Here is a 24831-nt window from a genome sequence, read left to right on the forward strand (position 1 = left end):
ACTTAAAAAGATTATGTTCATATCCCAGGAAAAAAATGAGTCAAAAATGTAATTAATACATTCCAAACATTTTTTTTTTTCCAAAGTAAGAATAGAAATCTCTTGAACACTTTATAAACAGTTAGTATGTTTTAATAGGGAGAGAAAGATAATATACTGAGTTTCTTACGTATGTGAGGCTTTAATTTTTCTTGTTATTTTACTTCCCCATCAGTCTGGAAGTATCTTCTTCCTTGCTTTTGCTGAAGCATTGTTTATATTGCTTTTATCACATGTAGAAGGTTGTGATGATTAGATCACTATAAAAAGTATCTATTTTTTTTCTCCAGATTGTTTGTTTAATGAAGCTATAAATGGGTTCCATAGAGTTGCCAATAGGTTATTAAAATGAGAGATTTAAGACCTCTCAGTTTTTCAGTTTCCTTCTACTGTGTCTTTAATCATGTCTGTATTTCTCTGCCTTTCCACTCATTGTGAAATATTCTAGGCAAGACAAAAAATGACTTTCAAACTCGAAATTTTTTCCCCAGAATGGCCTCAAATCCCAAAGTAACAGCCCTCAAAGTTGTTTTTTTTTTGTTTTTAATTCTCAGTTTTATTGATGAGCCTTCAAAATTTCCAGTAAACGAACACACTTTCTGTTTTACCCCTTTGCCTGTGGATTTAAAGCAGAGCCATATAACTAGGTCACTCGTGACGCACTCTTCTCCTTGGCATCTGCCTTTAGTTTAACAGTGAAACATAGGCATCTCTTGCTCTTTGTTTGTAATCAAACACACATAGGCGAATGTAATAAGCTTCTTATCAGTTTGGGGGTTTGATGATAACATATAATTGTCAGTGTGATCATACTCATGGTGATCAGAACAGGTAAATAATCAGCTAAATGAGGTTTAGAAGTAGGTTATTAGAGTGTATTACCTCTTCTTGTGTTACAGAGCTACCTTTCCTTGGAACATGCTGTCATTTTTGAACTAAGAATGACAGCAGGTCCCAAGCATTGGGACTAAGCATGAATGCAGGCTTTCTTAAATATGCAGTCTGGTAATGTATGCATCCCCATCTACTCCGTATCCTAAAAGTAACATATAGTTTTGAGACTTCTAAAGAAAATTAATTGAACTTCTCAACACACCTGCTAAAACCACTCCCCACTCTATGGCTTTCCAAGGAGGAAAACTGCGTGTGAAGGCATTGTGTATCTCCGTTAAGCTTCTGATTATCATAGAATCATAGAATAGTTAGGGTTGGAAAGGACCTTAAGATCATCTAGTTCCAACCCCCATAGAAAGTGTTTGGATATCTCTTTTCTGAGAATGTTCAAAGCTTTTATGTAGAAGGCAAGGGGAAGGGAAAATCTACACAGCAGGGCAGCTATGATATCAAGAGTCACTCTCATAAATTAATCACTGAGCTTATTTACTTTTTAACTATTTTTTCCAGGTCCTCCCACTATTCTATGGGCAGTCGAGCTTTTTCCCATGACAGTGTTTTTATACCTGATGGGAGAACAGAGAGCGAACAGGCCATCCAAGCAATGTCACAGGAGAACGTTTTAGGAAAAGTCAAAACTCTTCAGGTAAGAAATTTTAAGTGGGAGAAATGTTTAAAATGTGGTGGAAAATGGTCTCCAGAAAGTGTTAAATGTGGATAAAGGGGAGTTGCTTTTAGAATAGCCGTGGGTCAATTTTTCAGCCATTTAAGTTTTCTGGCCAAAAACCATGGAGATAAGTTGGATAAACTGTAGAAGAGCTAGGTTTTGGTCTTGAAAGGTACGTCAGGGATGTTGCAAGCAAATCTGCAGAAATGGCTGCATCTTGTGGAACTCATCTGAATTGAACTCATGGTTTTGACATGTCCTGATCTATATGCCTGAGACCTACAGATGTACTGAGTGAAAAAATGAGGGTATTGTTGGTGGCAGGGAATGGCACGCAGAGTAAGACAACTTTGCAGAACTGTTATAGTTATCATAGAATCGTAGTTCTTATCTTTTTCTCCCTGTCCTCTCAACGGTTGTCATGAAAGATGTGTATGTGTATCTTTCCAGAGCAAATACATACATACATACAGGTATTTGCTTCTAAAGAGCTTTTATATGACCTCTTTCCCCTTCTTTTCCAGAGCTCTGTCCCATTAGTGTTCTAATTTTTGCTTTACTTCTCGTACATCTGTAAGATGCCCAGCACTATGCTTTTTTTGCCTTTCTAGACCTTGAAAGAGCTGTCCTTCAGAAGTGCGTTTCAGTTTATTGCTCAGGATGCTGGCATGTCCTGTCAAAATGCTGATAAATTTTTAATGCTGTGCAAGCGCTGTTACCCTGTAGCCAACTAGTAAAATACCACTGATTTCTTTTACCTCCAAAGTCTACTGATGGTCCATCTTTTCTGATGAGAGAGAGATCATGCACGGTAGACAGATCAACCTTGAGGATTAAATTGTTCTTTCTTCTTGCCCAATGCTATCAGCAGAGAGAGCACCTGAACAGTGTTGTCTGTGCTGACTGTGGATATACTTTGAAGCAGAAATCACACTAGGACAGCTCCAATTTCTCTGTGTTGGTTTTTCAGCTTAAGTTTCCCTGGGTCAGGTGGATTTGATGCATGCTGGTTTCCAGGCTAGAAACCATTGTATTTTAAATGGCTGCTGACTCTGGGCAAAGATGAGAGGTAGTTGGACCTGTCTTGCAGAATGCTTCAGTGTCCTTTGGATACAAAGCCCACTTACTTTCTGCTGAGAAAAGCCTTACTTCTTGTTAACATCCAGTAACTTTTGTGTATCCTGAAGTTATTTTGTGCTGCCTGAAGCCATCTGCCTTGGTAAAAGCAGCCTTTTCCTTGTTCTTTGGATCTGCTGAGATATAACTAGTTTTTAAGATCTGGTGTAGAAAGCCAGCCTGAATATGTTAAGGGATGGTACCCAGGCATTGGTACTCTTAACACTGAAGTAATTTTCTTTCTTGGGATCTGGTGCTTGAGATCTGGATACAGAACTGTGAATAATACACAAGGAATGTTTAAAATGCAAATGTAGCAGTGTGTAAGAGCAAACCTGAAAGAAACTCTGGGAGCATGTTCTTACATACTTCCCTTTCTTAGGTTAGTGGGTTGGTTTTTTTACTTCATCAAAGTGTGTTAGAATCTCTTCCTCGCACTTTGCAGCTGTGACTCTTCTTCCTACTAATGATAGTTGCCAGACATTGTCAGCAAATTAACAGAAGAGTTGCTGTTACAGACCCAGAAGTATGTAGTATGTAAAATGGAAACTTGTTTGAGCGTTGGCGTCTTGATGCGTCTAAGCCATTATCTCCCTTTTGCTGTGACAATGCCGTGGTGTGGCACTGCTGCTGCCTCTTGAGGCCCGAGGACAGCTTGTTCTCTGCCTTTTGCCTTCATTAAAAGTATGTTGGGTCACCTGGTATCCATGAGGCTGTGGCAGTGAGCTGCAAGAAACATTAAATGTTGACTATGGCATATAGCATATTGCATTAGCAACTACTGGGCTACATCTCCTCTGTTTTGTGTGGCCACACGGTTTAAAACAAGCAAGCACTCTGCTCTGTAAGTCTGTAAAACACCCACTTCTTACACAGATATTAATTGCGGTAAAACATGTCTTGGGAATCCGGACTTCTTGGTCAAATTATAAAAGACCACTTTTTAAATTCCCAGTTCCCTGGCTTTGAACTAATGAATGTCCCCAGTCATTTTCTTCCTGTCAGACCTAATTGCTGTTTAGTTTTGTATGCCATTTCATGTAGACATTAACGTATCTTAGCTTATGACCAAGCTGGTGCTTCCCCTACTGTCCATTGCACATCTGTATTCTACCAGCCATTCCTCCTGCTTCTGTTTGATGTTGCTCACATTTCAACAAGGCTACAAAATCATTTACTAAACGTCAAAGCTATTATCTCTTAACTCCATGCTCTGCATTTTATGGAATTGGGAGTGAATTTTCAATGTATGATTGCTCAACTTTGTATTTCTTGCAGTTAATTTCTTTGTTGCGAATACCTGCTAGTGGCACTGCAGCCTATTTTCTTCATATTTGACAATTGTTTTAAGTTTATAAACTGAATTTATCATTATTTTTTTTTCCTTAATCATTATAGCATTTCTGGGTCAGAGTCCCTTTTCCCCATGATACAGTAAGGCCTGTAAATGAGCTTCCATTTTTCTTACTTGCATCTTCTTTGCTTTTGGAAATCTGTAAGGAGAGACTCAGGTGACAAATACTACAGATACTATAAATACCTTCAGGCTTCTCCAGAAAGTCTTGCTCTTAACAAATGAACAACTGTAAGTGGCCCATTGCCACTGTATACCAAAATCTCCATTTGCATCTGGATTTGCTACAAGCACATACCTCTGGAGAGCCATTTACAGGTCACTTCTTCACCATTCTTCTATTTTGGATACTCCCAAAATCTTTCTTGAAGTGTAACACCACAAAACACATACTGCTTCAGCAGTGGAAAGTGGAATAGTTCCCTTCCTGCATCTTATATCCAAAACATCTGTGGTAATACTTTCTTATTTTCCTTCTTTTCAGTAATTTTACACATTAATTTTACTTCTAGTTCACTTTCTAAAGCCTCTAGCTATTCCAGTATAACTTCTAACATTACATGATACTTTCCAGTTTATTCTCTCTCTTTGATCGCAACAGGAAAAAAAAAAAGCTTATGAGGGGTGTTTTGCTCATTTCAATATGCTAGAGATTTTCCTATTTGGATAAAGAAATGGACTCACTTCCATAGAAAGAACAATTAGGTAAGCTGTCTTTTCAGCCAAGAGAATTGTAAGAGAGAAAATATGATAGAGATGCCTGAAATCACAAGTGGAATTGAGAAAATGAATAGAGGACAATCATTCAGTCTTTCACAGCATGAGAAATGTGAGCATAAGTTGAAACTAGTAACACTTTTAAACGAAAACAAACATTTCTTTCTGCATAGTTGGACTGCAGAACCCATGATCATACAGCACTGTTATTCATGAAACAATTATAAAAGTTCAAAGAGCAATGAAAGAAAAGTTCCCAACTGGCTATTGACTCCGAAAGTCCTGAGAGGCCACAAGTCACTGGAGTGTTTATAAGGCAAATCTCAGTACGCACTTGCCTTTTTCTTGTGCATTCCCAAGGAATTTGATTTTTGGGTCACTGTGAGGGACTGTACAGGGCGAAGTGGAATTTCAACAATATGGTTCTTAGGACAACTATTACTGATATGTCATGATTTCACAATTATACATGACTAGAAAACATAATTTCGTTTATTTTTATATCTGGGCATTGCAAACAGACATAAAAAATGTGTATTTGAGTTGAAAGCACAATACAACCAGCAATTCTTGTAAGACTTGTTTGAATGGAATCAGCTGAAATAGTACACCCTGTTTTAACAATTATTAACTGAACAGAGCAAACAGCTCGGTGGATCCGGTTTTGGATTCACTCCAGGCACAGAACCATAAGAATGATGTGGTTTCAGGGGGCCGAATCCAACATGCATGCAAGCAGGCATGTACACAGAAAAGGAGCCAAATTGGAGTGAAACAGGAGATGTACAGCCTGATCTGGGCTCTCTGCCGGTAAATACGGAAAGTTTGTTCTGTGGCATTTCCTATGCAAACACAAAGAGTGCTTTGAAAGTCTAAGCTTTTTAATTTGCTGCAGGTGCCAACCAATGCAGAGTGATTTAACCTAGGAGTCTGATTTCTGAAATTATTAATGGTAAGCTTGTATCACATTTTAGCAAATTATTTTGCATGGAATAAAAGTGGGCCCATGTCATGATCCAGTTACTGAGGGAGATTCTGAAAATTGGATGAGTGCAAACTTCGGGTTTTTTTTCCTGAATTCCCAGTATTCCTTTGCCTTTATTAGATGTGCAGCCCTGCCCCTCACTTCACACTGAATGGCATTGCACTGATAGCCGCACGAATGGGGTGTGTATAGAGAAACTCTTATGCACCTCCTGAATCTTATAGAAAAAAAAACGGGGATGAGGTAAACCTGGTCTGGAGCACAGCCTGATGATCCCATTCTGGAGCTCCCCTGTGTGCTCTTCCTCCAGCTGCTGTTTCATGGTATAATTGTCATATGTGGTAGCTATGCATAGCAAATAATCCTCCTTAGGCAGCTGTCATCCACGTGCTGTCAGCACAGGGAATTCTCAGGTACACAGGGTTTCTAGTTTTGCGTTCAGAAGTCTGTGTTTGTCTGAAACTTTTGAGAAGTTTAAAGCAGGTGCTCCTTTTTGGGGAATACGGCCTCCTCTCAGTGGTCTTGCAGCCTATATTGATGTATCTCTCCATCTCTTGGGTTCAAATGTCTGTGTGTGCTCTTCCAAGTAAAAGCTGGAGGGGATTTCCTTTTTTAAGATTTTCATGATTGACCAGGTAGAGAATGCTTCTGTATAAATTTTTCTGAGAGAGGATAATTGCACTGTAGTTACAGTACAAGAACATTTTTCAAAAGAACAAGGAGCAGGTTTAACATTGCTCTTTGAAAGCAATGAGAACAAATTTTCTCTGCTATTTGAGATTCTAATATCTCTTATTCAGCATCAGCTTTAGGGATTAGAATGCACTGAAAGAAATTGGTCAGTAGAGAACTATTAGTGGAGCTTTCTGTAAGATAAATTTCTTCAAAAAAGGCCAAAAATAAATCATGCAGAGAACAGCCTTCTGTCCTGGAAGGAATGTGAGGGCTACCGAAGCTTCTTCTTCAGTCTTCAAGCTAATTTATTCGAGTTTGAGCAAATAAATTTTTAAAACTTTGAAGCAATTTAAAAATGAAGCAAAAGCACACAAACAGCTGTGTACAGTCCATAAATATTGAGGATGGTCTATTTCCTGGAAAGATCAGCAAAATAACATTTTAAACTTTTGTGTACACAAATATGCAATTTTACAGCAAAGTCCTCTTGATAGCAATTAAGCATCCTTGATGACAATTAAAATGGCCATTCTTTTTCAAGCACAAACCACTCTTCACAATAGCTCCATCACCACATTGCTCCCACCATGCATTGCACATGCACTAGATCAAGAACTTGATCAGAAGATCAAGAGAATAACACACCATCTCTTCTTCCAAAACACATTGCAAGCAATATGTACATGTGTGCATGTTCTCATTTTGGAACAGATGCATGAATCCTCAGTCTCTTGGGTAGTGGCTCAAGAAATGCAGACAGTTCCAGTTTTTTTGTCTAGGAGAACTAGGAATATGATTTGAAGAAGAAGAAAGGAGCAGCCTCAACTTAGAAAACATAGAATCATAGAATCACAGGTTGGAAGAGACCTCAAGGATCATCTGGTCCAACCTTTCTTGGCAAAAGCATGGTCTAGACAAGATGGCCCATTACTTACATGTTATCAAATGAAGCTTTTCTGAAATAATTTTCTACTATCAGAGGACCTGCAGTAATAGAGCACGATTACAGCCATCACACTATCTAATACAGATCTATTGCTCTCTCCAGCTCCCATTTACACAATGGAAACATAAGATTTCAAGTCAGAGAGGTGCACTGCTAACATGAAAGCCTAGGAAGACTTGGTGAAACCCTTGCCTTTAGACTATGAGTTCACTGCCAGTAATCTAGGCAGGAATAAATTTTTACCATTCACAACTGCCCATTATGCAAAAATTAGGTACTATATGAATTTCATTACCTTCTGCTAAAATCCAAATGGGCATAAGTAATGTGCAACTCAATGAGAGGACTGAGAAAAACTACTCTAATTTAATAACCTGATCTAAGGAGTCTTTACATGTACTTTTTGTCTTAATAGTTCTAAATACAGAAATCTGTCTCAATACAGAAATCTGGTAATATTTTGGGGTAATATGGATAAACTTTATGTAAGAGTCTAGTCCACTGAGCGATGATGGCAAGTGAGACTGATCTGACCTGAATCCTTTTAGAAGTCCGTCCGCTGCTACTAAAGCTTATTTCCCTTGCCAATAGCTCACCTAAGCCATGCTATTGATTCAGTGCTATAGGAAAAAATATAATCTTTGTTTTACATGCTTTCTACTCCAGTGTTCCGCAGCTCTCAGTGGCAAACTCATGTCAGGGGTCTGTGTGTGTACCTGACATTTCCACCGAATAGAAGCTGCACAGTTGAATGGAGTATCGCTGAGCTGTAGATGTTCATAGTAATACAAGACAGAAATAGGAGATCTCATTTGGAGAATTTTCTGTGTTTGAAAGAGAGTAAATCAGGAAAATAACTCCACAGTGACTGCCTCCCTAACTGAGAATGATTCCCTGAAGTATTTCAGGAAGATAATCTATCAGTAAATGTTCCTTACTCCATTTGCTTCTTCTAGAGAATTTCTTCTAATCCTTTTGCAAAAAGTTCACTTTCAAAGACTGTGATATGTCTCTGCAGTAGCCAGGGCTGTAATTTCTCTCATTTACCCCATCAGAGGACAGATATTATATGCTACTTATTTTACTCTTCTTAGGCTTGATATAATTTGAGAGTACTTTCGTGTGACCCTTAAGAGAAGATTACTTCAACAAGGAAAATAAATGGTGGAAAAGCTCTTTAATCCATTCATCTACAGCATGTCCCCTCCATCAACTTCTTTGTGCAAAAGCAGTGGTGTGGCAGTGCACATGCGCATGAGCAGACATGAATTTCTGTGTTCCTGTGAAATCAGGCATCTAAAAGAAGCTGGGTTTCCCCTCCCTTGAGAATTTGCCTCCTCTAAGGCAGGGTTAGACCAAACCCTTAACATTTAAAACTAAACATTACAATAAGGATATCTTTAGGAACTACAGTTGCATGAGGTGCAAGGGTGAGGGGGTGAAGAAGAGAAAGGTGGCTTTTAGGGACAGTTGTAGTTTCTCAGTGTACACTTGGCTCATAATCTTATTTCTCTTTAATGGTAAGCTTTCATAATTAGCTTTTATAAACAAAGTCTTAACCTAGGGCATAGATTTAAAAGAAGAGAAGGTAAGTTTCAAAATTGACGGGAAGTTTGCCAAAGTTGGCAACACTGACAAGAACTGAATTTGATCATCCAAAATTGGAAATTATGCAGTAAATTCTTGACCCTGGTCACTTTGCAGGGAGGAAGAACTCGGGGTGCCCATCATGTTGCAGCAATATAAACCTTAAGTTGATTTCTTTGTCCAGAGTCTGAAAGCTTTCAGGTGGAGGAGTGTGTTTGACTTGGCTTGTTTTGTTCATAATATAGATGCCTTTTTATGTCGTTTTTTCTTTTCTTGTTTTTCAGCAACAGTTGGCCAAGAATATAAAATTTGGGCAGCCTCCACAAATGACAGTTTCTGTGAGGACAATGGGGGAAGCAAATGCTAGTATGGAAGAGGATGTGTTGCTTGGTAGCCCTATGGAGCTTGAGACTCAGCAGAACACAGTGATCTCAGAGAGTGGTAAAAAAGTAAGCATTTTAAATCGATATGCTTATGGCATTATAGCAGCACTTAAACAGTAAAGATCATTGGGGCGTAGCAGATGTCTTCAGCAAAGCATAGCTGAACTCAGCAGGCAGTTTTATGTGGGTAGAGTCTTTCAGCTTGTGCTTCTCGGACTGGTTGGGAGCGTGTGCTCTTGGCATCCTGAGCTGGGTCTGACGATTGCTGGTTTGAATGTCTGCTCTGAACTGTCAGCAATGCAGTGTATCACACCTTTCGCAGTGTAGCTATAAGATGGGAGAATTTTGAGACAGAAAATGTCCTGAAATATGGATTTCCCAGCATGGAAAGTTGTGCACAGCATCAAACGGCAAAAAGGGAAATCATTCCAAAAACGGAGGGGTCTGGAGCTTAAACCTATAAGATCCTGGGCCTTAGGGTAAATATCCGTATTTCTCATGAAGAGGAACCAAAGACAAGGAAGGGGGAGAAACATTTTGAGAATGCTCCCTAAATCCCAATGTCCAGTGTAATTCAAATAACTATTTGAATTATCCATGAGGGTTTTGATACCTGGAACTATGGACATTCAGATGTCCAGAAAGGTCTCGTTCAGACAGCAAAGATACATTATAAGCGGCGGAAGCGCTTTGGAAATCTTCCAAGCAAAACTGGTTCTGTGTGTCACTGTAATGGCTGACAGAAGCGCAGGGCACAGAGGGACATCCTTCCCTGCCTGGAGGAGGCTGCCTTTGTGCCTGGGAACCCCTAGGAAAGGCACACAGCAATTCACAATGCACATGAAGCCCTTGAGATCCTGGAGGGATATACTGGGACATGAGCCTCCACTCCAGTTCACTAACGCTAGTGCTAACTGTGTGAAAGGCAGAGGCAGTAACTATCCTCTGCAGCTCATGCCTATACACACAAAAGGGAGACTTATGGCTGAGATGGCTCAAATTCTTCATCCCTCTTTGAGGGGAAGCATAGCTCCCCTGTGACCACTTCCTTCATGGCTGTGGTCAGACATGTCAGGGAGCCAGGCATTTGGGCTGGACCTGCACACTCGCACCTTTCAGCAGCCTGAAAGGACAAAAATGAAGCCAAAGTAAGATATACATTTTCTGTTTCACAGCTACTCCCTTCTGAAACAATCAGTTAAGGTGTATCAACAGCATCCTCTGCATCTCAGAGAACAGAGTGCAGTGGGGCTGCAGACAGGTTTTGGCTATGTACCCTAGTACTAGGCCAGGGTACTGTGTTTGACACTAACACAGATTCTCTGCAGACAGACTTCTTGCTGGGTTCTGCAGGAGACCAATCACCTACTGACCTCCAGCTCGAAGGAGAAACTCATTCAAGCACTAAAAATCCACTGGAGTATCTTTGTGTAATAAGAAAGGAGGCAGTCCTTACCACCTAGTCTTTTAAATATTAGGTTTTAAAAACAAAATGAATGTTCTTTTGCATAATTCTTTTTCCAAATACTGAAGGAGCAAACAACCCTACTCAGAGGAGGCTGCAGACACAGACAAACCAACACTACATGTATGGGGTCAGCCGGAGCACTCAGTACTTTCTTTTCTCTTTCCATGCACTACTCATTACCTGCTTTATCAGAGATATTTGGTGCACATCAGCTTCCTTGGTTTCTGCTCCTGTCTCTGCTATTGGCCTTGTAACTCCTCTGTGTGTTTATCTGCATAGGTCCTGAGAGGATGGGGTAGCTTCTGTTAGCACTGCCTTGCTTCAAACAGGTTTATTGTGTTGCTTTGTGACTTAGAATTTTCCTGAGTAACTTTGATCAATGGCAAGAGCTCTGGGTTTCACCTAACCTGTATTTGTAAAGCTGGTTTTTTAGGCTTTATACCAACAATCATGTACACCTGGTGTAATTGGATCACAACCTTCACTAAATTATGACCTAATACTGTGATATAATGATTAGAAACAGTGTTCCTGGGAGTGATGAACGCTGCTTTGACCCCTGCGCCTTAAAAATCGCCTTCTGTGAGATGGCTTGGAGAGGGAGGGTAGCTAAGGAGTCACAGTGAATGACAGGCTTCAATTGATGGAGGGGGGCTGGTTTGCTTTGTAAGAAGAGGAGTCATCAAGAACCTGGAGTTAAAATTTGTAGCAGAGGTAGTGCCTGATGAGGTCCCTATGGTTTTTCTTTAGGTGCAGGTCAGGAAAAAATATGCTTAGTAAGAGCTGATTGAAATCCTACAAAGCTGTGCTCTTTCTTTTCAATTGGAACCTGGTTGTAGTGTTAAGGAAACGTGAGTTTAACGCCCTTTGTAGTGTCTTGTAGTAGCAACTGCTTCTGTATAGAAAGTAGTGATTCAAGGAGCAGCAAAGACAAGCTCACAGCATTTAGGAATAAGAATTGTGTATCCGTCAATCTCAATACAAGAGACAGGGTAAAAATCCTACCCTAACATACGTGCTTTCATAAGTCCTTTGGAGCATGTTTTATTAGATCTTTTACGTTTTAATATCTGTCTGTGGTAATCTTGTTTTCTAGTCTCATGACACTCCGGCTTTTTTGAGAACAATGACTTTGCCTGCAACTGCGTATGAACTGGAAGAAAAGGTAAAAAAAAATGTTTACACTTGGTTTGCACTGAGTTACTTTCTAATGTTAGTTATTAAAAGCCTGACAGTCAGTTGTTGCTTTAATACATGTTTCATTCTTTCTCACCCAAGGTTTTGTGAAGGTTACACACTTTGGGGGCTCATAATAAGCAATAACTAAGATTGAGAAATCTGTTAGAGTTGATTGCAGGAAACAGCAGTCTCTGCCAGTCTTGCAGCATTCTTGTATTTGATGTATTAATCATACAGCCATAATTTTCATAAGTACTTCTACTATTTTGTTATGCCTACATGTAATTCAATAAGCATATTCAAAATGTTCCATCAACTTTTAAGTAATTGGCTTCCCAATTAGCATATGTTTAACCTCAGAAGATTACAGAGCTGTCTAGAAAACAATGTATGTGATTTTCTTTCCTTACAGAAGATGTTTTCTTCTTTTTTTTTTTTTTTTTTTCTGTCTTCTTTTTCCACTTGCACTCTGCCAAATACAAGTCTCAGGATGATAGCTGGGTGACTTACGGGAGAGACTGATGACAGGCTCACTTACATGTCTAGACGTACAGTTCCAGTGTATTATTCATGAGAGGAGTCTCACTAAATCACATTGTATTTGCACTTTCTAAACCCAAATATTTGAAAGCCAAGAGAAAAAAAATAACCAGTCAAAGCCAGGATTGTCTTAGTTTAGTTTTTGCTGTCCTTTGGTACTAGCTTGGACAACTCCGTATGACTGTGGAGGGAAGGTTTTCTGCAGACACTGTGCCAGTCTGAGATTCAGTACTGTAGTCATCTCCCATGCAGATAGTACAGCTCTGTAGCTGTTCTATTATAATGCTTGGATAAGTCAATCTGATTTGCTGTTGCCTAAAGTGCATAATCTAAATTATTTAAAGACAGAGATATTTTTTCCACAGTAAGCAAACTTCAAAATGTCCCAGTGTCTGATGTTGCTTAAAACTCTGCCTCTATCCTTCCCATTCCCAACAACTTCAGAGTGGAGCTAAACTGTGAAAAAACCTTCACTTAGAATGGTCTAAGTAATTTTTAAGTGGAAAGTATTAAAATGTATGGTCCTTGGAATCTAAAATATTACAGCTGTGACTTTCATGTCCAAAGTTCATGATTCATAAAATGGAAAAATGGGGTTTGAAAACTTTTCTGCTAATAACTCCTTTGAGTTCAAAATGGCAAAGGCTTTTTGTGTGTGTGTGTGTGTTATTTTTTTATTTACTTTAAATGGAACAGATAGCTTAATAATAGCTTTGTGTGTTTATGGTACAAACAGGTCACTCCAGTCAAATCATCTCGGCCAAAAAGACAATTTTCCTGTTCTGGCACAATTGAAACAATCAATTTGGATGCAGTTCCCCAGGCTGTTGCTCGTCTAGACAACAGTGCAGCTAAACACAAGCTGTCAGTAAAGCCAAAAAAGCAGAGGATATCAAGGAAGCACAAGAGATTAACAAAGGTATTGAACCACTGGTCAAACAGGGAGAGAAGGGGAGTTACTTTTGAAGCTGTGTACCATATAACCATAACTGAGTGCACCAGGAGTAGCTATAGGCAGAGGACTGTCCTAAAATGTGATTAACACCGTTAGAAAAGATGCCAAGAAGTTTTAATATAGCCAGTTGAGACAAATACTATTTACAACTGAAGTACTTCCACTAGGATTTTACACTTGGAAAACTTTATGGTTCTAGTTTTTATAGTAAAACCTTAAGGGCATAAAGGTCTGAAGGATATCTGCCACTGCTAATTCTCCTTGGGTACAGGAAAACAGAGAGTGAAAAATTTGTTTGAGGAAAAACTTAGGTTCTCTAAAACTGGCATGGGTTCTGACAGTGATAATATCATTGTCTTGTAAGAAAGAGTAAGACTTGAGTAACACAGCTCTTGCTACAGCTTTAGAGTGAGTTACCAGATTCTAGCTTTGAATACTTACTGCATAGATATTTTGGGTTTTATCCTGACGTCTTACTAGTGCTTGTAAATGGGACAAGACTATTCAACTGATACAGGGTTCAAGAGAGGCCACTGTCCTTTCTTCCACACCATTGTACTTGCATGTATCATTCTTGCAATGAAGAAATTAAATTAAAGCCTCTCGTTCATACAGAATATTTAACTGGAGCCAAATGATGGCTCAACGAATGATAGCCAGACAGAGCATTAGCTGGTATGTTTCCCTCAAGGAAAGTGCTGGGAAGGACTCCTCAGGTGCAGATCATCTTACAGAGTGACTTACATGTCACTACAGAGACAAGGAGTAACCTATAAAGGTAGCTGGCATTCAGTTTATCGCAATTATTGCACCCACAAGCCAGGGCTGTGGGGCAAGCACAGAGAATCAGTCAGCAGCTAGCATGTGCCTTAGTGGAGCACAGTATTGCCAGTGAGCTCTGGGTTCTCTGCCCATGCATGGTCTCATGGTTCATCCAATAGAACTGGAGCCTCAGCACATCTAATGAGGAAGAGAAACTGGCTCAGGATTTGTGAAAAGCAACCAAATTGTGTTTCCCTGAGCAGTGTTTTTTCCTGGCTAGCATCACAGAGCTCTTTTCTGCAGGCAACAGCTTCTGTCTCTGCAAGTAGCAGCTAGATTTGCCATGAAAGAACTGGCAAAACAATGTCCTTAAGCACTGCTAATTATTTCAGGCTTAAAGGATGCAGTTCTAAGTAGCAGAACAGGCATATGAAGCTTGTGCTCTATTCCTTGGGCTCCCGTAAGTTTCAAATGTCGGGTCTCAATCTGGATTAGCTCGGGTACACCAAATGGTGATTCAGTATTTAGTGTTATACTATTATCACTGCTGGAATGTTTTCTTTCTTTTAAAGGCTATCATCTGAATAGGTGAGAGCCTTTGAATCTATGATCCATGAATTTGGGTGGGTGTGTTGGCTCTGGATCTGAATCATTGTTTAAACAAAACAAACAAAACTCCCAAACAAACTCCAAAAGTTGTTTCACATTTGCAACTGATTTTGTTCACTGTAGAGAATAATCAACAGGCAATATTCAGTAACTCCAAACTTGTCTTCCAATTTTAGGGATCACAAAGTTTAACAATAACAGAATTTGAACCAGATGACCTAGACATGCCACTGTATGGAGACAGATACCCAGGTTATAATGGACACATCATAGCAGACAAGCTAATTCAGAACAGAGATGAACAGAAGCAGCTTCAGCTGGCAGAGGAGAACAGAATTGAAGATCACTGGGGGATCTTTGAGGCTGAAAGGATAAGGCAGATTGTAGAAATGGAGGAACAAAGAGAGATGGAAGAACAAAGGTGCCAAGAACTTGAGCAGATGCAGAAAGAGCAGGAGAGAAGGTGTAAAGAAGAGAGGAGGCAGTATGTCCTCAAAGGAGAGACATCTTTGAAAGCAGAAGAGCAAACAAGTCACAAAGAGGAGACAAGACTGCTGGAGGCTGAAAAGAGGCAAGAGCTAGAGGGGCAGAGGCAACAGGAACTGGAGAAGCAAGGGCAGAAGGAGTTGGAAGAGCATCAGGGAGGAGATTTGGAGGAGAAGAAGCACCGGGAATGGGAGGAGGAACAGAGACAAGAGCTGGAGGAGCAAAGGTGCCAGGAACTGGAGAAGCAGAGGAAAAAGGAGCTGGAGGAGCAACAGAGACGAGAGCTGGAGGAACGGAAGTGCCAGGAACTGGACAAGGAGAGGCAGAAGGAGCTGGAGGAGCAACAGAGGTGGGAGCTGGAGGAGCAACAAAGACGGGAGCTGGAGGAACAGAAGTGCTGGGAACAGGATGAGCAACAGAGACGAGAGCTGGAGGAGAAACCAAGAGAGCTGGAGGAGAAACCAAGAGAGCTGGAGGAGAAACCAAGAGAGCTGGAGGAGAAAAAGACGCAACAGCTGGAGGAGCAGAAACACCAGGACAGAGATGAGCAACAGAGACAAGAGCTGGAGGAGCAGAAGCACCAGGAACAGGAAGAACAGAGATGCAAGGAGCTGGAGGAGAAGAAGAGAAGAGAGCTGGAGGAGCAGAAGAGGCTAGAGCTAGAAGAATTAAGGCAACATGAGATTGAAAAACAGCGCCAAGAGGAAGAAGAAAGAAATTGGCTACAGCAACAAAAAGGATTCAAGGAACAAAATAAGGAAGAAAACCAGAGACGAGAGCTAGAAGAAAGAGAATCTGAAATAAAATTGAAGCAGGAGAAAGAAGCAGAGAGCCTCAAACAACAGATGGAACAAGAGGAACAAAGGCAACACTTGACGGATAAAGGAGAAAAGACAGAGAAGGAACAACCCCAGCAAGTAACGGGTAAGAAAAAGAAACAGGAAGAACATAGAAAACACAGACTCACAAAACAAATGCATATGGAAAGTGCAGAGGGTATGCAACAAGATGAGCTGACGCAGCAAAAGGAACAAAATGAACAGGAATGGAACAAGGTGGAAAAGCAGAAGGTAGACACAGATGGACAAAATCTTCAGCAACACCAACATGAAAAATCCTTGGAACAGCAACAGGACAAAGATCAGTTGTGTTCTGGAGGGGTTGACAGGCATCCGGTAGAGGAGAAGCTCCACGAAAGCTCAAGATCCCCAAAACTCAAGCAGTCAGAAAAAGGGAACAAAACAGCAGAAGAAGTCCTAGCCCAGAAACTGAAGAGAGAAGTTGAGGCTCAGGAACAGAAGCGAATAGGGGAAGAACTTAGGTGGCAAGAGGTAGATGAGCGACAAACTGCATCCAGATCCTTCACGTTTCAAGTGTCTTCTGGAGATAAACAGATCATATTTCAGAAAGTAAATCTGAGTCCAGTCATGCCTGTCAAAGGAGCAGGACTCTCTTCTCCATCCGTCAAAGACTGCAGGGTGCACACTGTCAGCAAGGGCTCTCATATGCTCCCGTCATCTGTGTGTGTGCCCCATACGGCTATTTTGGTTACTGGAGCACAGCTGTGTGGCACAGCAGTTAACTTGAACCAGATAAAGGACACGGCTTGTAAATCATTACTTGGCTTAACAGAAGAGAGAAAAAATGTGGATATTCCTTCACCAGAGAAGGCCCAGAAAAAAAAACAGGATCCCAAACCCAGCAGCAGCAAATTGAAATATGCACAAGAGACACTGAACAACCAGGCTGTGCTGGCTGAGTGGGCCTCCATCCGCTCCAGAATCCTAAAGAACGTAGAAAACAGCAAATACAATGAGAGGGACCGAGTGAGTGTCTGCAGGCACAGTGACGACTGGACACCCCGAGGACGTGGCGCTTCCCATGGCAACTTGAGGAAGACCCTCTCTGCTAATGCAAAGTTCTCCATAACACCTGCATGGCAGAAGTTTTCAGAAGCTTCAAAAGCCAATTCAGAGGTTGAGAATGTGACTGCAGCAAAAGGCAACGACACAGTGGCTGTGGGAAGAATCACTGGCTCATCCACTGATTCGAAGGAGGATGTGGCTCCCACTTTTACAGATAACTTAGCCGAAAAAGCTAAGGAGAAAATGGAATCCCATAGAGAAATGGCAGACAACACAGAAGGCTGTAAATTTGCGAAAGATCTTCCATCTTTCCTTGTTCCAAGTTTTCCTCATTCTCCAGGTAAAGAAGTATCCCAGCCAGAAGTTCAGGGTCCTCTGGAAAATCAGCAGAGTAACAGCACCAAAAAAGCAGATAAACCAGCACCAAATGGAGAAGAAAATGTTTCTCCTTTTGGGATAAAGTTACGAAGGACAAACTACTCTTTACGTTTCCATTATGATCAACAGGCAGAGCAGAGGAAAAAGAAAAGATACAGTGCAGGCGATAGTTTTGATGGTGTGCCTGACCCCTTAGTTATGACAGAAGATGAGAAAGAATCCTCTGTTTTTGCTCCGCAGGAGAGTACATCCCCTGGCATGGGGAGAGCAAATGTCCCTGCTAATATAAAAGACTCAAAAGACTCTTCAGTTACTGTGGTGGAGATTTCACATCCAGCAGGCACACCAGTGGTCCTACCAGCCACCAGCCAGAGTGCTTTATCCCATCATGACAAACCAGCATGCAAGTCACCGGTCCCACAGAAACCCGCTTTAGCTCCAAAGCCCACCAGCCAGACACCACCATCATCTCCTCTCTCTAAAATGAACAGATCAAACCTAGCTGATACACTAGGGCAAAGGCTGGTTAAAGCTGAATCAGATGGTGGCTGGAGAAAAGAAGACAGAGCAAATGCAGTGCATCCCACACCATCCAATGAGAACAAAAATGAAGAGGAAGAAATCAGAGAAAAGAAGTCATTTTTCCCATCTATAAGTATTCCATGGAGAGAAAAAAATGACAAAAAGCCTGAGCCACTGAAGAAAGGTATGTATTTTTTAAAGGTCATTTAGCTATTGTCTGCATTTCCAAAATGAGATCCTGGAGATTCACAGGAAGGCATTTGGTCTTAAGCTATAATTTTTACCTGGCATGTTATTTGTGGAATACCACTACTTTGATGAGGCTTGTCTGAATGAATGGGACTCCCCATTCCCACATTCAGAAACACACAAACTCAAGTGTGGCCAGTGCAACCTGCTTAAGAGAATTAATTTCAAGGAGGTATCTGAAGTGTGTGTGTTTTCCTTGGTAAGGATATTATAGCTGGTTAGTGAGAGGATAGACTCTGTGGGCTTCCACAGTGAGAACAATTGGCCATTGGAATAATCTCCCCAGGGAAGTGGTGAAGTCCTCAGTATTGGACATTTAAGATTCAGCTGGACAGGGTGCTGGGCCCCCTTGTCTAGACAGTGCTTTTGCCAAGAAAGGTTGGACCAGGTGATCCTTGACGTTCCGTCCAACCTGGAACCCTAGGATTCTATGATGTGTAATGGTGTCATCAGAGCAGAGGTAGTAAGTTTTATAACTTACATTATATTGTTTCTATTTTTTAGGGGAATATTATCTAATGTGGAAAATATCAAGATCTAGGTCCCCTTATAATGCCTATTCTGGGCAAATTGTCTATCTAACCCAATATAGCTGAGCACAAGAGTCTGTGTTTCATAGGCACTCTTCAGTAATAGCAACAATTACAGTAGCCATAGTGGCTCTTCAGAGGCAGGTTGAAAGCCTTTTTGTTCTGAAACAGTATTCCGTACTGGAGGAAAAAATAGAATAGGAAGAAGAGGAAAAAGAGGGAAAATTACCCTTTCAGTGTAAGGACACTCAAAAGAGCAAGGCAGGAATTCTGCATTTAATTGGGAAATCCCAATTATTTCCCATTCTTGAATTTTGCAAGCATCAAGATGCTTCTAAAACCATATCTCAGTGGAACTGCTGCTTTTTATTTTACAATTTCTACATGTTTTCCTTTCACTTCCATTTCTAAATGAGGATTTATGGAAAGTAGTTGAAGGCACAGCTGCTGGCCTGGGAGAACAACTGAAGTTGAGGGTTTCAGTGCTCACTGCGCACCTTTGCACCGCGGTGCTGCTCCCTGCCACTCACAGATCTATACTGTGTTCTAGCCCCAATTCCATGCAGGGTACAGAAAGTCAAATGCTCATGTGACAATTTAAACACACCCCCCCAACATTTTTTCAAGAGCCCCTGCACAGGAGTACATAATTTCAGCCCCCTTCTTTTGGCTGAAGTTCAGATACTCTTCTTCCCTTAATTATGGCTGGAAAACCAGGGAACTGAAGTGCCTATATAGTGACTGGATCCCTTTCATCAGAGTTATAAACAAGCAGTGCATATATATCCATTTCACTTAAGTATCTCACACTGTGCAAACATTTATAGTAAATAAGGCTGTAAGTCTAAGTGTCTGAGGTAGGCTTTTTCACACACAAAGGAAAATAAATCTGGACAACTGTATGAGTGTGTTGAATTAGGAGTTGTTCTTGGGGCATAAAAACTGTTTTGGGATTTGACTTGGGGTCCACGGGAGTCTGTGAATGGCATGGCATTCTATAGGCTTAGCTCCAGTGTTTTCATAAGGTAGAGAAGCTGTATGGGTTTGCTTGAGACAAGAGATCTGCATTGATCAACTGATTCTTATCATGTTTTCTTTCAGAAAAGCCCGTCCTCCAGAGCAGGCACTCTTTAGATGGCTCTAAGTTGGTGGAAAAAGTTGAAACTTCACAACCGCTTTGGATTACATTAGCACTGCAGAAGCAAAAGGGATTTCGTGAGCAGCAAGCTACAAGGGAAGAGAGGAGACAAGCCAGAGAGGCGAAGCAAGCAGAGAAGCTGGCTAAAGAAAATGTAAACAGTCTTTAGAAACCTGCCCATTAGAAACACTGATACCATAATTATAACTGTTAGCTAGTTTTATTATGCAAAAGGGGGTTGTTTTTATTTTTAATGTTTGGTTTGTAATATTTCATAAAAGCTAAAATGACAGTGAGGAAAAAAAAGGAGTCTGAAAGTTTGGAGTTCCCTTCAAAACTGGGCCCTCTGGGAGAAAATAGTGTGCAATAGTGTGACAATTTTAACATAAATTCTGATGCCTTAATATCAGGTTTTAGTTAATGGCAGTCAGAAGCATAACCACTGTGCAGGTGATGGAACAGAAGAACTATATGCAACACGTTTTTTTCAAAGCCTGAGTAAATAAGATGTTAAGCCTTAATGCTTGGTAATAACAGCTAGATTACTCATTTATAGGTGAATATTAGTAAGCTTGAGTTTATTTTTATTGTAACCTATTATTTGGATAAAATGCAGATGAATGAAATGAGCCATCATGTGACACATCCAAATGCCTAAAGCAGGCATTGAATTCAAGTATCACGTCTTCCTGTTCTCCAAATAGCTATTTACAATCCATGGTTTTCTATTAGTAAGAAAAACACTTCCACTTACAGTACAGAAGTGATGCTACACAAATAGTGATGCTGTGTATAGATACCAGAGATAGTAAAAAGGGAGATTATGTTGATAACTACGTATATTTTGATGTTTTTATGAGATCCAAAGTTCTGACGGACACGTGCAGCATTGCAGACACAGATAACTGGTGGAATAAAACAGCAGTGGGTGTGAAGTTGCCCACAGGTGCACATTGTGTTTCAGTGTTGTCTTTAACAGGTACGGCTGGCTCAAACTGTTCAATATTTTGACTGAAATGACAACATGACAAATATAATTGTGGGTTGGGGTTTTTTACACTGTCTAATAACTGTTATTTTTAGCAGTATCAGAGTCTTTTGATCCTTTGCTGAAAAAGAAGGTTAAGGAAAGGACAGGTGGTGAATAAAAGCACCAAGTATGACATCTCTTACTTGTAGCCATTACATGAGAGTTTCTCATTTAGCAGTTTTTCCTTTCTTTTCTTTTCTAGGCTGCTCTAAGTAATCAGTCAGATAATAAAAGCAGCAACAGCAAAACAAGCACACTGCAGAAATCTACAACTCAAGAAGGGGAGAAGAAAATTGAGACTGCTGTGTCAAGGCTAGAAAGAAGGGAGCAGCTAAAAAAGTCAAACACCCTTCCAACTTCTGTGACAGGTACAGTAACAGATTCACATTTACTCTGGGAATAATGTGTTACAGAAATGGGATTGCATGTTTCTGAGAAAGTGAATGAATGATATTTTCCCCCACTCATATATTATCCCTAAAAGTACAAACGCATTTGCTTTCAGCCCAGAACAATACAACTTGTCCCTGTCTCAGGTGCTCGCCATTATGCAAGAAGAATGTAATTTTAACAGGTTTTTACAAGGCTCCACATATTATTAAGGCTGCATTACTGCATTTCCTTAGAATTGCCCCAATGCAGGTTAAAAAAATTAGGCAGTCTCCCCAAGCCATATCCAACAGTATTTTTGGAACATGACCAATGCACATTAGAGGGATTTTATTTACTGTAAATTGCAGTTGCAGTATTGTTTTGCCTTTAGGTAGGCGTTTAGCACAGAGGGGGAATGATACTTAACTGCTACAAAGTGTATTTTGTAGGAAATGATGCATAGTGTGTTCCTACACCTCCCTGTTTGCCAAGAAGAAATACCCCAGAATATTTGGAACAAGTACTCTTGTTTAACTCAAAAATACAAAACCTAATCAATTACCTAATCAAAAGCAAAGGTAGTCTGTCACTTTGAATTTAGATTTCCCCATCCCAGTCAAGGACTTGGCATGGAAGGTTGGAACCAGAACCTACTATTTTATCTGTCACTTCAGTTAAGCTGAAACAACTCCATATTCAAAAGGCACACACAATAAAATACTTCCCCAAAAGACGTAATATTTGGGATGGTATAAGATGATTGTTGAAATAAAGACTTGTCTAATATTTCTCTAGCCAATGTTAGTCCTAGGCAGAATGTTTTGGAGAAGACTACAGATAGGTGTTGAAGAAACCTTTTTCAGAGTTGCACAGTGTAGGCTTCTTTGAAAGTGAATTGAAGCTGATACATATCAGCAGAATCTATTCAGTATCACTCCGAGCCAAGAACTGTGGAATGCAACTACTGAAACCAACGAGGTTATTTATCTATCTGATCTATAATACTAAAAGCTAGATCCTACGTATACTAAAGGTAGATCTTAAAAGGTTCTAAACCCTCATTATCCTTGGTTGGTCTGTCTGCACTGGAGTGAGAGCTTCAGGAGGAATGACTGATTTTGAATTACCTGAAGTGAAAGCATGGAACTGCGTTGGCCCTAAAGGAAATAGTGATTGGATATCTGTGTATTTACTGGCTACAGACCTCATAGCAGCCTTCCAGTTCTGAAGGGGGCCTACAAGGATGCTGGAGAGGGACTCTAGGGACTCTAGACACTAGGGACTGTAGTGATAGGACAAGGGGTAATGGGTTCAAACTTAAACAGGGGAAGTTTAGATTGGATATAAGGAAGAAATTCTTTACTGTTAGGGTGGTGAGGCACTGGAATTGGTTGCCCAGGGAAGTTCTGAATGCTCCATCCCTGGCAGTGTTCAAGGCCAGGTTGGATGAGGCCTTGGGTGACATGGTTTAGTGTGAGGTGTCCCTGCCCATGGCAGGGGGGTTGGAACTAGATGATCCTAAGGTCCTTTCCAACCCTAGCTATTCTATGACTCTATGATTCTACATTTAGAGCCAGGTAGCCATTATCAGCTACGCACATATACAAGCACTTTTTTATTACAGATGATGACACCAAGGTGGGTTTTCCACAGTTAGGAGAGCATTTAAGGCAGAAGACCAGGCTAGGACATGTTTAAAGTTTGCAGAGTCTTCCTCTAAGGACATCAAAAAAACACACCCAAAACTTGAAGAAGTTGGTATATTTCAGACTTGCACTTGAGTCTGTACAACAGGAACTGATAAGAGGGTATAACCTTTAAAATAGCATAAATTACCATAACATTTAAAATAATCAGCGTTTCAAAGTGTCTGTCTACAGCAATAGTTGCTGCTACTGCTCATTTACTAGTAGCTAAAAATACATGATTAAAGATAGACTAAAAAGAAAATGTTTTTTGCCATCCCTGCAATTTTAAAGGTTTTTTAAACATTCAAAACCTGAAAAAGAAATGCAACCAAAAGTCATTTGGACTGAATCTGCACATTAAACAAGAAAAGTTTTTGGCTTATAAAAAGGAAAAGTGTGTGTGTGGGGGGAAATTAGTGAGGAGTTACAAAGTAACTTTAGGTTTTTAAAGTTACACTATAGGTTTCAGATAGGGCTCATATCTAGCCAGGTTACCTTCAAGGGTATTCACTGTCTCAGAATTAAACAATCTTTCCCACCTGACTTCTACAATATACTCCTACAGTTCTGCTCTGTTAAGTTGCTTGTTAGAAATCAGTTGCTTATTCAACACATTTTCTTGCTGAGTCAGCTGTTTGCTGTAAATACAGTATTTTCAAGCAAATGTGACAAACAGCTGTGGGAAAAACCTGGGTTGTTTCTTCTTCAGGATAGTCTCACAGGCGTGGTTAACTGAGGCAGGGAGCCTGCTTTCTTCTCTGTGCTTATTTAAGAACCCTAATCTGAAGAGGAAATCTAAATCCTCCTGAACACAGTTGGTTTACTGTATTCAGTACAACATGTTCAGTAGCGGCATTACCAAAAGGAAAAAAATCCATCCTTATTTCCCATTGTTCATTACATTGCAGATGTAATTAAAATAGTTTATGTAAAGACAACGACTGGCAAACTGGAAATGTTTTCTTTGAATCTCACAGAGACTGAAAATTTTGCTCCTATTTTTGTGAGTTACCTTATTTGGAGTCTACTCTGAAAAAAGGAAACTCGGCTCCTCCTAACCTGATTATTTTGCAACTATAATGAAAAGTAAGATTTAAATTAAAAGGCTTGGAAATAAATATGAAGTGTTAGATTAGAACATCTGCATAGGAAAGAAGTGAAATCTCTAGTATTCTGCAACAAAGCACAGGGTTCAACTAATGCTTTTTTATCTTCCCATCCCATCAAAAACAGTGGAAATTTCAGATTCTGTTCCGTCAATCCCACTAGCAAAGGAGGTGGCCAAGAGATTCTCTACACCTGATGCTAACCCTGTGTCAACAGAACCAGCCTGGCTTGCGTTAGCCAAGAGGAAAGCAAAAGCCTGGAGTGACTGTCCACAGATCATAAAGTAAACTGTAAAATTACATCTCTGTTGCTGACTATTAATTGCTTTCTATTTATTCAGCTTTTTACATGACAAAACTGAAAATGCATGTATTGAAAGACTGAAAACTGAACTGATTACCGTTTTGCTCTAGCTCTCTGTAAAGTCTATTCAAGTCATGTATTCCATTGCTTTGACAAATAGCTAAATAAGGTCGTGGCAAAAAGTTCAGAGCCAGACTCTCTCAAAAACTTACGAATGCTCAGATATTGGATGTAAATTTTAGTATCATAATAAGGGCCAGAACTTCAGTTCAGAAGCTCCTTAAATT

At 40.2% G+C, this 24831-nt stretch overlaps 1 protein-coding gene across 1 annotated transcript; it reads left to right on the forward strand.

Annotated features, from left to right (window-relative positions):
* Positions 1 to 1444: 1444 nt before the first annotated feature.
* CRACD (capping protein inhibiting regulator of actin dynamics) lies at positions 1445 to 24644 on the forward strand. Its single transcript, XM_080621592.1, has 8 exons — positions 1445 to 1579; positions 9265 to 9429; positions 11928 to 11996; positions 13287 to 13469; positions 15053 to 18311; positions 20008 to 20198; positions 21277 to 21442; positions 24368 to 24644. Exons 1-8 carry the CDS (start codon positions 1460 to 1462, stop codon positions 24526 to 24528), a joined length of 4314 nt encoding a protein of 1437 aa, XP_080477718.1. The 5' UTR covers positions 1445 to 1459; the 3' UTR covers positions 24529 to 24644.
* The last annotated feature ends 187 nt before the right edge of the window (positions 24645 to 24831 follow it).

This window comes from Psittacula echo (genome assembly GCF_963264785.1).
Source record: "Psittacula echo genome assembly, chromosome: 1".
Taxonomy (NCBI): domain Eukaryota; kingdom Metazoa; phylum Chordata; class Aves; order Psittaciformes; family Psittacidae; genus Psittacula; species Psittacula echo.

Coding starts and splice junctions, on each gene's coding strand:
- CRACD (XM_080621592.1), top strand. CDS start 1,460: ATGGGCAGTCGAGCTTTTTCCCATGACAGTGTTTTTATACCTGATGGG. Junction 13,470..15,052: donor AGCACAAGAGATTAACAAAG/GTATTGAACCAC, acceptor TTCCAATTTTAG/GGATCACAAAGTTTAACAAT. Junction 21,443..24,367: donor CCTTCCAACTTCTGTGACAG/GTACAGTAACAG, acceptor CATCAAAAACAG/TGGAAATTTCAGATTCTGTT.